Source organism: Neophocaena asiaeorientalis, unplaced genomic scaffold (assembly GCF_003031525.2).
Source record: "Neophocaena asiaeorientalis asiaeorientalis breed wild unplaced genomic scaffold, Neophocaena_asiaeorientalis_V1.1 scaffold78, whole genome shotgun sequence".
NCBI lineage: Eukaryota > Metazoa > Chordata > Mammalia > Artiodactyla > Phocoenidae > Neophocaena > Neophocaena asiaeorientalis.
The window spans coordinates 3478147-3488598 of record NW_020175018.1 but is presented as its reverse complement, the minus strand read 5'-3'; the positions used below and the strand labels follow the sequence as shown (position 1 = coordinate 3488598).

Sequence of the window (10452 nt, the reverse complement as noted above, 5' to 3'; positions counted from 1 at the left end):
GTGCTGAACTCTCTCAGCTTTTGCTTGTCTGTAAAGGTTTTAATTTCTCCATCAAATCTGAATGAGATCCTTGCTGGGTAATCTTGGTTGTAGATTTTTCTCCTTCATCACTTTCAATATGTCCTGCCTCTCTCTTCTGGGTTGCAGAGTTTCTGCTGAAGGATCCCCTGTTAACCTTATGGGGATTCCCTTGTGTGTTATTTGTTGTTTTTCCCTTGCTGCTTTTAATATGTTTTCTTTGTATTTAATTTTTATAGGCTGGATCTTGTCTTCCTGTTGGGCAGGAGCACAACTGGTGGTGTGTTTTGGGGTGTCTGTGGCCTTATTATGATTTTAGGTAGCCTCTCTGCTAATGGGAGGCGTTGTGTTCCTGTCTTGCTAGTTGTTTGGCATAGGGTGTCCAGCACTGTAACTTGCTGGTCATTGAGTGAAGCTGGGTGTTGATGTTGAGATGGAGATCTCTGGGAGATTTTTGCCGTTTGATATTACGTGGTGCTGGGAGGTCTCTTGTGGACCAGTGTCCTGAAGTTGGCTTTCCCACCTCAGAGGCATAGCACTGACTCCTGGCTGCAGCACCAAGAGCCTTTCATCCACACGGTATGTCTGTTATGAAGCAGTTGTACCTTTATTCTTATGACAATTCAAAAGACTTATTAAAGAGTTCCTGCCCTTTGACCCTTATAATAACATCACCTCTGGGAGTTGATCCCTACTGTATGGAGCTTGTTGGCTCCCAAACGTCGATTTGTTGCTCCAACTGTCAAGCTCTGGGGAAGCCAGTGCCACTTTGGGGAATTTTGAAGGGAAAGATCCTCAGGACAAGCTGTCCCGGCAGCTGCTAGGGCCTTACCCCCAAATTCCCCAACCAGGGCTGGCTAGCCACAAGTAGCAAGGCTCCTGGCTGGCTGCGCCAACATTTGTTAAGAGTCCAAGCTCGTGCTGCTCACCACACTACAGGCCAGTAAATCAAGAACTGAGTTGCTGGGGCGAGGAATAGTGACTTAAATCCAGCAGACCAAGAAGATGGCGGCCTCACGTCCCACAGAACCATCTTGCCTGAGTTAAAATTCAGGCTCCTTTTATCAAGCATGGAATTTTGATTTCATTATTTCATCAAGCAGATAGTCACCAAGCTCCTAATATGTGCAAAGCCTTTTTACTGAGAGCTGGATCGCAACGGAGTAATGAACGAATCCTTCCCTGCAGGAGATCACAACCTATTAGAGAAAGCAAAAGCCCTTCAACACTATAGAAACACACTGAAGGGGGATGCACAGACTCCCAGAGGAGGAGTAGAAAGACCAAGGAAGGCAACTCTGCCTGATACCCAACCAAAGCTCCAGTTCTCAAAACAGTCTGGGATAATGGGCAGGTCCGAGCTTTGAATGCTGAGAAACCTGGGTTCAGTTTCCCTTTGGCCACTTACTAGTTGTGCAAGTTTGGCTAAGTCAACATCTCTCTGAACGTCACGTTGTCCTTCTGTAAAAGCAGGGACATACCTATGCTGCAAGGCTCTGGACCAGAGAGTGCGTTCAAAGGATGGTCACTTCCTTGTGTCATTAAACCAACAGTATACCTAGGCGTAGTATCTTTTTAAGGAAGCTGAGGATAACCTGCTCTCGAGTCGCTTCCAATGAGAATCATATTTCTCATGTTTGAAAAGATCTGTTAACCAGTATTGCATTCAGAGCTTCCAAGCTCATAAGAAATCCAAGTAGTAATGAAAATAGCTCCAGCAAGCTGAGATTCCCCCGTGTGCCAGGGACTTCACGGACTATAGTGGATGTTGTAATGCTGCTTCCAAATCTCTCATTAGAACAGGGGCACTCATTCCCTCAGCCGCCTGGAATGTTGACGGTTGACCACTCTCTCTCAGTCTTCCTTGGAGAAATGCCCTCCATTAAAGGGGACCACTTCATCCAAGTTTATGTCCCTTCCCCAGGGAAGTCTGACAGCCTATGACTGGCTATATGGGGATACGAAGACCTGACACCCTTATCTTGATTTGGAACAACTCAGAAGGACTATCTTAGTTCCAGGGCTTCCCGTGGGATCAGCTGAGGGCTTTGCTACAACGGCATGGCGATCCACCTTCTCCCTCCGCCCAACCCCTCTTTGCTCATGCCCTCACAAGAGAACACCCCAAAAAACCTGCTGCATGGCAGTCTCTGCCATTAAGAGTGATTTCTGGTGAACCTGACCTAAGACAAATGCATTGTCTCATTAAATCCTTATCTTTTTTTAACCCTGTGAAGGGGAAATCACAGCTTTCATAGGATATAACTGAGGATTTGTTTTCTTGTCCAAGTTTACAGAGCTGGTGGGTAGCGGAGTGAAGATCTGAATACATATCTTGCTGACTCTATTCTCTTTATCCCTGTGCTGTGTAGCTTTCCTAAAGTAGTGGGATTAGCCAAACTCAGCCCTGGGACATAATTCAATATCCATCCCTCAGTCTTTAGTGAGAATAAATACAAGAATTATCCACTTAAACAGCATGACTGTGCTTTTTAAAAGAAAAATCTGTAGTTGATACTGACGTTCAGTGCCTTGCACAAGGACCCATGTGACATGTTTCTGCTCGGGCTTAGTTCCAGAGGGGAAAATATGGCTTTGGAGATCGATTTGCATATCTCCCCTTGCCAGAAATTTAAAATATGGAATCCAACAGACTTCTTCTTTTTTTGCTTTAGCTGCCAAGGATTTTAAGGCCAACTTCAAATGTGGTCATTTCCTTTTCTCCCAGCCAGATGCTATCTACTCCCAGTGTTTTTCACATAGAGTCCTCTTTCATCCTCACCAAAACCATATTGTCCACTGTGCTTTTATTTAGGAACTCATTCTATATGATGATATAAATCATAACATGTGTATGAGTTAGAGAAGATAACATTGCCTGCCATGCCCATATCCTTTCCAGGGAATCTTAGATCCTCAGGGCAGCCAGGTAGGGTTTGATGTGGCCCTGCCTCTCTGACCGTTGCCCATTGGACCACAGCTGGGTACCAGAGGCAAGACGAACCCGACCGTTGGTTAGCCAGCAGGGTCTGATGGGACCTGACAAAGAGGTTGCTGCCAAACCCACAGGATGTCTATTAATTGAGTCCCTCTTTGGAAAATTTAAATTGCCTACATGGAAAGATTTTGTTGCTTGATGGTGAGGTAGAGAGAAGCAGATGTAGGAAGAGAAGCCAAGTCATGCTAATTTTGAAACAATTTAAGATCTCCTTCTGCTGAGGTCTCTAGATCTGCCATAAATCTAGAACCACTCTCCAAGTCCAGCTTTGAGGAACCTGGTCCTATTTGAACTCTTTGTTCCCCCATTTCCCTCTGTGAAATTCTACCTTCACTATATTGCTACATATATACACTCAGCATTTACACCCAATATGCAGCCACCCTGAATGGGCTTCTGTTCCTTGACCCCAAAGAATATACGTAATATATGTATGTGTATATATGTATGTAACCCATATATGGCTGTGTAAGTGTGTATGTGTGTGTGTGGAGGGGGGGTCTTTTGTTTGGCCTACACAAGCTTTCAAGAACAAATTTAAACCATCATTTCCAAATTGGTTGATTACAATAAAAATGTCAATTTTCAGCCTCTCCTGATGAAAACCTGAAGTCCTTGCACCACTTACCTTTAGACCCATTTGGCAAGAGCTGTCTAGAGCTGAGTTGCACCTGCTTCATTTTGATAGAGCCTGTAGTACCCAGTTCACCCCAAACTCCATCTTTCCTTATTATATCCCAACATTAAGGCATCTTCCATTGCATAAGTGCTGCTTTTCTTTTAGAGGTGCTACAGATTTCTTTGAATCCTTCTCTCTCTCTCTCTCTCTCTCTCTTTCTTTCTCTATCTCTCATATAATAAAACAAAACAAAACGCAACCAAGGCCAGGGGGCCAGCATGCTATTTCCCTTATACTCAGCCAGTGCTTCCGAGGGATATAATCTTCCTCCCCACTGTGGGGTATTAGTGAGTGACCCCTGTTCCAAGGGGGATGCCTGGGTGACAGAAACAAAAGCTTTTTTTATATTTTAAATTTGAATGTTTAATCATTCTTTACTAGGACAAATGAGGCACTGGCTAAGCACTTTATCTACATTGATTTATTTCATTTTCACAACAATGAGGTGGGTTCCGTTACTGTTCCTATTTACAGATGATGTAGCCAAGGCCCAGAGGCATTGAGTGACTTGTCTAAAGTCCACGGCTGGTAAAGGTGGATCCAGGATTTGAACCCAAGTCTCTCTCAGTCCTAAGGGCCTGACCCTTAAGCACTAGGCTGAACTGCCTCTCATGTCTGACTTGTCTGTCTCCATTGGCTGCTGACGCCATGACTGGCTCATTGTAAGTGCTCTGTGAATGTGTGTAGCTAAGCGAGAACAGAGGACCTGGGGTCGCGGGGCGGATGGCTTGTATGCACCTGTCTCTGTTCCTGCCCTGCAGCATCAGTGGCAAGACACCTGTACCCTAAAATCGTGGAGAAAGTAGCTCTCTCTCTGTTTCCCCACAGGGAGCAGCTTTGTGGTGAGTGAAGGGAGCTACCTGGACATCTCCGACTGGTTAAACCCGGCCAAGCTGTCCCTGTATTACCAGATCAATGCCACCTCCCCATGGGTGAGGGACCTCTGTGGACAGAGGACCACGGATGCCTGTGAGCAGCTCTGCGACCCAGAAACCGGTGAGCCATGAGCAGGGCTGGGGTTGGAGGGAGGGAGGGAGGGTGTCGGCTGGAAGAGGGTCTGCACTCCTTCTGCCTGAAGAATCATGGCTTCTGAGTGATTGACAAGGGGCTTTATGTAAAGGTCCATCAATCCCACTGGTGGTTAAACTATGTGCTGCCATTGCCGAACAACAAAGCAAATTCTTATAAAACCACAGCATCTCAGAAAGGACCCCAGAGAACATCTAGTCCAATTTCAGCAAACCAGTGTCTGAATGTCACCAGACATCCCTGAGCTTAGATCCTATCTATCAATACCTTTTACTAGCTGGGCATTCTTTATCATTTTTTTTTCATCTTTATTGAAATATAATTGACATATAACATTGTATAAGTTTAAGGTGTACAATGTGATGATTTAATACACATATAAATGATTACAGCAATAAGGTTCATTAACACTTCCATCACCTTACTTTTTTTGTGTATGTGGTGATAGCATTTAAGATCTACTCTCTTAGGAGTTTTCCACATGTAATACCATATGGTTAACTGTTCACCATTCTGTACATTAGATCCCCAGAACTTTTTCACCTTAAATGGGGAGATGTTGGCTGTAGGGTACAAACTAGCTGGGCATTCCTTAGCAAGATACTTTCTCTCTCTGAGTACTAGAGAAGGAAAGTAGCATCTAACTCACAAGCCTGTTGTTAGGATTAAGTGAGATAATGTATGGAAATCTCCTAGCATACTCATTTATTCATTCATTTGGCAGATATTTATTGAGTAGCCGGGCACTTTTCTAGGCATTGGTGACACAGCAGTGAACAAAAAAGGCAAAATCTCTGTCCTAATTAAGTTCATATTCTACAGAGACATTATATTTGCACTGCCTGAGAAGATAGCCACTAGCCACCTGTGGCTGTTTAAATTTAAGTTAATTAAAATTAAATAAAAGTAAACATTTCCTCAGCCACGTTAGCCACATTTCAAGTGCTCCATAGCTAATGTGTCCTGTGGCTACCTCTTGGAGGACTTGGGGCATTACCATCATTGCAGAAAGTTCTGTGGGACAGTGCTGCAATAGACAAACAGGTAAATGTGGATATATTGTGTCAGGGGATGATAAATGCCGGGGGGAAGAGCACGAAGCATAAGAGATGCTGAGCTGGGAGTAGGGGTGGAGTTGTTATTACAGAAAGAGTGGTCAGGGAAGGCTTCTCCAAGGTGGTAACATTTGAGCCGGCACTTTAAGATGGAGACGGTGGAAGCCATGCTAACATCTGGGGGGAAAGCATTCTAGGCAGAGGGAATAGCAAGGGACAGCCTCTGCAGCAGGAGCACAGGAAGATCCCATTGATTCAGCGCTAGCAGGAAGACCAGTATGGTTGGAGGGGAGGGAGAGAGAAGTTAGGATGCAAACCTGAAAAGAAGCTTGGGAAGGGGGTGGTGGCGGGGGAGGTTACAGGGCCTTATATAGGAGAAGGACTTTGGATGTTACTCTGAGTGAGATGAGAAGTCATTGGAGGATTCTGAGCAAAGGAGCAACATGATCTGACCTACATTTTATCAGGACCACTCTGACTGCTGTGTGACAAATCAGCTTAGAGGGCGTTCAAGGGCACTGTTTTTCCGATGTAGACAGGAGTTGGTAGTGGCTGGGAACACAGGGATTAGGGGAGAAGATGGTGATAAATGATCAAATTCTGGCTATATTTAGAGTGTAGACTTCACAGGACTTGTTATTGGATATGGAAGATGAGAAATAAAGGGGAGTCAAAGATGATTCCAAATCGTTCAGTCTGAACAGTGACATGACGGACTTATCATTTGTTGAGTCAGAAGCTGCTGTAGGCGGGTCAGGGCTGAGGTGAAGGGGATGGAGACTGCCATTTTGGGTATTAGTTCAAGATGACTCCTAAGCATCAGGTAGCGATGAAAAATAGGCATTTGAATCCAAAAGTCTTCTTCAAAGAAGAGGTCTTAGCTGGAGATAGAAATTTGTGAGTCAACAACATAGGGATACTATTAACCCAAAAGACACCATCTTATCTACAGTTATTGCTTAGTAAATGGACAGCATCTTACTCATAGTTGCTGCCCAATAGTTACTAATGTCCACAAACAGGGAAATAGGAGTTAGAGAGGAGAACAGCTTACCAGGATCACAAAGCAAGTTAGAAATGAAGCTGGCATTAGAACCCCAGTTCCCCTTCTCCCCATCCTGTGCTCTTCCCCACGACTCATACTGGTATATTTTTCTCTGCAATTTCACCTGCCTCTCCATTGACAAGATTCTGGCCATCTTGCCTGAAAATCTCACTGTACTGATGCCGTGAGGAAGGCTCTGTAGAGCTGAGGAGACTCAGTGGCCCAGGCCAAGAGTTTGCTTTCTCTACCCAAATTCTCTTCCGCTTCTCCATGGGGCAAGCAATTTGGGAGTAAGGAGACGGATTCTCCAGGCTAACCCCTTTGTCTCTGCAGGGACTAGGCTTTCTAACCATCATTCCCTCCTTATCCTTTAGTTGGGAGCCTATATTCAGACACATTTTTCCAGCCTTTACATAGGCCTACTGGGGAAGCTATTCAGAAAATGTGATGCAACTCTAGTGTACCATTGGACCGGACAGCTGAATCTTCTTTCTCTTAATTAAAACATTTAGACTTTAAGGCACTGACACCCTAAGCAGTATCCCCTTACCCCCAACACACACACACACACACACACACACACGCACGCATACGCACGCACTCAGCCCCTTAGAGTTGAAGATGTTGCTAGAATCCACTGGGTTGACCTTCTCAACTTTATCACTGATGATACTGATACCCAGAGAAGAAAGATGAAAGGAACAAAGTCACACACACACAGGTGGCAGAGCCAGGATTCAAACCTAGGATGCTGTGCTCCTGACCAATGCTTCTCAAGCCCTCAGTAGGTCTGCAGTGAGGCCTGAGATTCTACTTCCCTAAACGGCTGTCAGCTCTTGCTGGTACTTCTGACCCAGGTACTACCCTTGGTGCAGCGAGGCTCTAAACTCTTCTTCCCAGATAGTCCTCTCATGTTCTAAACAAACAGCGAGAGGCCCAGTCGCCATATTTGTTAATTCATTATTTATCTTGACAAAATCATGCTTACTTTTATCACTTTATCTTCTGCCTCTATTTGTCACATACCGTGGGCTCTAGGTCCAACTGATACCCACACTTCCCTGAAGGCACCATGCCTTTTCATGCCTGCGTCCCTTTCATGGGCTGCTTTCTTCCCCCTTGAAATGTCTTTTTCCTCCTTTTACTTGGAGACCAGGGACTCTTTTTGTTGTTGTTGTTTTGTTTTTTGTTTGTTTGTTTGTTTTGCGATACACGGGCCTCTCATTGTTGTGGCCTCTCCCGTTGTGGAGCACAGGCTCCGGACGCGCAGGCTCAGCGGCCATGGCTCACGGGCCCAGCCGCTCCGCGGCATGTGGGATCCTCCCGGACAGGGGCACAAACCCGCGTCCCCTGCATCGGCAGGCGGACTCTCAACCACCGCGCCACCAGGGAAGCCCCAGGGGCTCTTTTTATTTCCATTTCATGAAGCCCAAACATCCTTCCTCTCAGAGGCATTCATGACTCGCCACCCCCAGCCCTGACCAAATTCAGGGGTCCTCCTCTCTGCTCTCATAGCCTCCGTGCCTCCCTGTGTTATAGTCCTTGCCCCTGGGCGGTCATTGTTCTTTCCTCGTCTGGATCTACCACCAGACTGTAAGCTTTGCTAGGGGCTGGAGAGGGGGATTCAAAGCATGTGTTTTGCTCATCTGTGTATCTTTAAAACTTATCATTATACTGACATATAATTCATTCACAAAAAAAAAAAATGAAAGGGGGAAGGAGGGAGGAAGGAAGGAAATTTCCCTTCCCATGCTCCTTGAAAAATTTGTATTCACCAATTTTCGGCTTCTTCCTCCATACCCACTTACATATAAACTCAGATTAAATATTTTCCAGCACTGGAGAAATTGGGTCGCCAAGAGCTGTCCAGTAGCCACACCAGCTAGAGAGTCTCACCCTCCCATTCAGCTACATACATTCCCAAGAACATTTCCCTTTGCATTCTCCTCTCTGCTCACATTCACAATCCTCCCACCCCCCAAACACCCTATGCAGAGTTTTACCTTCTGACTAGAGTTCAGGCTCTTCCCTCTACCTGAAATTTCTTCTATCCTTTAATTATCTACTTTCCAAAATTCTATTTACTTAATTACCTCTCATTTCCTCTCTGTAGAATGGATGACTTCTACAGTATCACCAGAGTTTTCTGTTGACTAGAAATTTGATTAAAACGTGAGTTATTATTTGGAAACTGCAATGCTAAGATGTAAGCTCCTTCAAGCTTACTGCTGTATCTTATGTATCCTTCATCAGAGCACCTTGCTCTTACAAATCACAAGACATAAATGGATGGGGTGATCTACAGATAAGGAGTGGAAATAGAAACATAAGTTCCCTGAATATATTTTCATGGAGCTTGACTCAAACCCACTATGTAAAATTTATTTCAGTTTGTTAAATCCGTTCAAGCAATATTTTCTTAATTCCACAAATGCATTAAGTCTTGTGTGTCAAGTGCTATGAAAAATCACAGACAAAGTGGACAATGTTCCTGCCTTCATGGATTTCACATTTTTGCAGGGATAAAAATAATACGCTCCTCTACAGCTATTATAAAAGACACAATGTAGAATAAATCAGGAACGGGCATTTATAGAGTACCTCATGCCTGGAGAAAAGGGAGAAATGTATTCTAGATGGGAATTTCAGGAGATCCATCATGGAAAATAGGACCTTTTAGCTGAGCCTTGTAGAATCAGTAGGGAGTATGAATAAAAGGTGCTTAAGCAGAGGAATCTTGATGATGGAGAAAGAGAGGAAGTAAGTCGAGAGTGATTCCCAGAACCAGAGAGCAGCATAGCTGGGCTGGCCTCTGGAGAATGTGCTGCACATGAGGTAGAGGAAGAGAACCAGGGGAGTGGAAGGAGATAAGGTTGGAAAGGTGGGGTGAAGAGAGCTCACAGAAAGATGAGGATCTGAAGATTCTGAGAACCACCAGGGATTTCAGTAAGGCCACATCGGCCACTGAAAAAGGGAAACTTGCCTTCTATCTATCCAGTTGTTTTAGGCAACATCTAACTGCCCAAGGGAATAGCTGGGTGTTCTCTCCTCAACCTTCCACCAAGAATTAGAATTTGGTGAGGTCATGGAAAAAATAAACCCCCAAGCCCTGTACATATTCAGATCTTAGATCTGACAAAAGTGGCTTAGCTTTCCTTAAAGGAGCCCTTCCTTCTGTTGGGGGGATCTATAGGGCTGAATCAAGTCATGGAGTCCAAGTACGGACCATCATGCCTTAGTGCTTTATTGGATGTGTCAGCAAGAAGGATCATTCTTCCCAGCTGAACAGAAAGGAGAAGGAAATTGGGGAGATAGTGTTGCTGAAGAATATATAATTGCCGTGATGTGTGAAGGAGCCTGGTCAAGTTTTCCTGCCTCTGTGCCATAGCCCAGTTCAGGTGTGTTTGTCCAGGGATTTCAATAATTAGTACCACCTGCAGGGCCGATTATGGAATTGATTCCAGAGTGTGCTGGAGCTGGCTTGTATGGAATTAAAATCTGAGTTTATATATAGGCAGATATAGAGGAAGAAACTGAAAGTTGGTGAATTCGATTTTTTCAAGGAGCCTAGGAAGGGAAATTTCCTTCCTTTCTCTCTCCCTCTCTCCCTCCCTCCCTCCCTCCCTCC

At 44.8% G+C, this 10452-nt stretch overlaps 1 protein-coding gene across 1 annotated transcript in view; it reads left to right on the top strand.

Annotated features, from left to right (window-relative positions):
* ASTN2 (astrotactin 2) overlaps window positions 1-10452 on the top strand; it is a 614159-nt gene that overhangs the window by 119351 nt on the left and 484356 nt on the right. Inside the window, exon 4 of the mRNA XM_024762620.1 lies at window positions 4524-4691. Within this exon, the coding sequence (XP_024618388.1) occupies window positions 4524-4691 (168 nt within the window). The remainder of the gene's footprint in view (window positions 1-4523; window positions 4692-10452) is intronic.